The sequence below is a fragment of the Alosa alosa genome, chromosome 5, assembly GCF_017589495.1.
Source record: "Alosa alosa isolate M-15738 ecotype Scorff River chromosome 5, AALO_Geno_1.1, whole genome shotgun sequence".
Lineage (NCBI taxonomy): Eukaryota > Metazoa > Chordata > Actinopteri > Clupeiformes > Clupeidae > Alosa > Alosa alosa.
In genome coordinates, this window is record NC_063193.1 from 8,532,847 (window position 1) to 8,533,701 (window position 855).

Sequence of the window (855 nt, forward strand, 5' to 3'; positions counted from 1 at the left end):
ATACACACGACCAAGACCAAATGTAAGACCACTGCAATTGAATTGACGCTTTATAACACTGTTATGTATCCTAACTGTATCCATTTTCGGTTGTAGACTTGACCTGATAGCACATAAGCACAAAAGCAAAAGCAGGCACTGAAAGTAGGCTGTGTATGATGTAAAAGTATTGTCTTCTTACCTATCCAACACAAAGTAAAGATCATATGCTCCATGGCAAGACTGGCTTTCCACTTTAAAAGAGATAAAGCTCAAGACGAAAACCAGTGTTATCCCTATGGTCCATTGTTTTTGTACACAAAAACTTGTTTTGGACATCGTAGTCGTTGCAAAAGAGTAAATGTAGTCTTAGCGGCCCGTAACACAATCACAGAATCAAAAACAGGTTATCCAGTTGTGCACTGTCGTCGGTAAATAATAACAGTTGGAAGATCAAGCCTACTACACCTCCCGGTTTCGATATGTCAACCTTGTAACCGAACAAAAGCCGTAATTTTGTATCCTGTGAAACATAGGAAATCACATTTGTGACGTTACGCTAGTGATTTCTTCACTTCTGTTGCAAAAAACATTGCCTCGGGGTCATCCGTACCGACTCATTTCCTCCAGAGCCATGAGAACAAAAGTCTTAACAAACTTTGCTCTAAGTTTAAGCACTCCCACAAACTTAACCTCTTTTCTTCTGCGCGTGCGCGGTCCAGATGTGCAGCTGTTGCTGTGCCTTAGGCTACACTTTTTTGTATAACTTGGTCAATATGTAATTTCGCAGAAACGCCCAAACATGTTGGAAAGTATTAGTATACATTTTTAAATAGAATATATATATATTCTCTATAGAAGAGCATGGATCTCAGA

At 39.3% G+C, this 855-nt stretch overlaps 1 protein-coding gene across 2 annotated transcripts in view; it reads right to left on the reverse strand.

The window, feature by feature from the left end:
- antxr2a (ANTXR cell adhesion molecule 2a) overlaps window positions 1-598 on the reverse strand; it is a 64,399-nt gene extending 63,801 nt beyond the window's left edge. For both annotated transcript variants that reach the window (XR_007193624.1, XM_048244220.1), the window contains exon 1: window positions 182-598. Coding sequence is in view for 1 of the 2 variants with exons in the window: in XM_048244220.1 (XP_048100177.1) it covers window positions 182-318 (137 nt within the window). In the remaining variant the exon portion in view is untranslated. The remainder of the gene's footprint in view (window positions 1-181) is intronic.
- Between the last annotated feature and the right edge of the window lie 257 nt (window positions 599-855).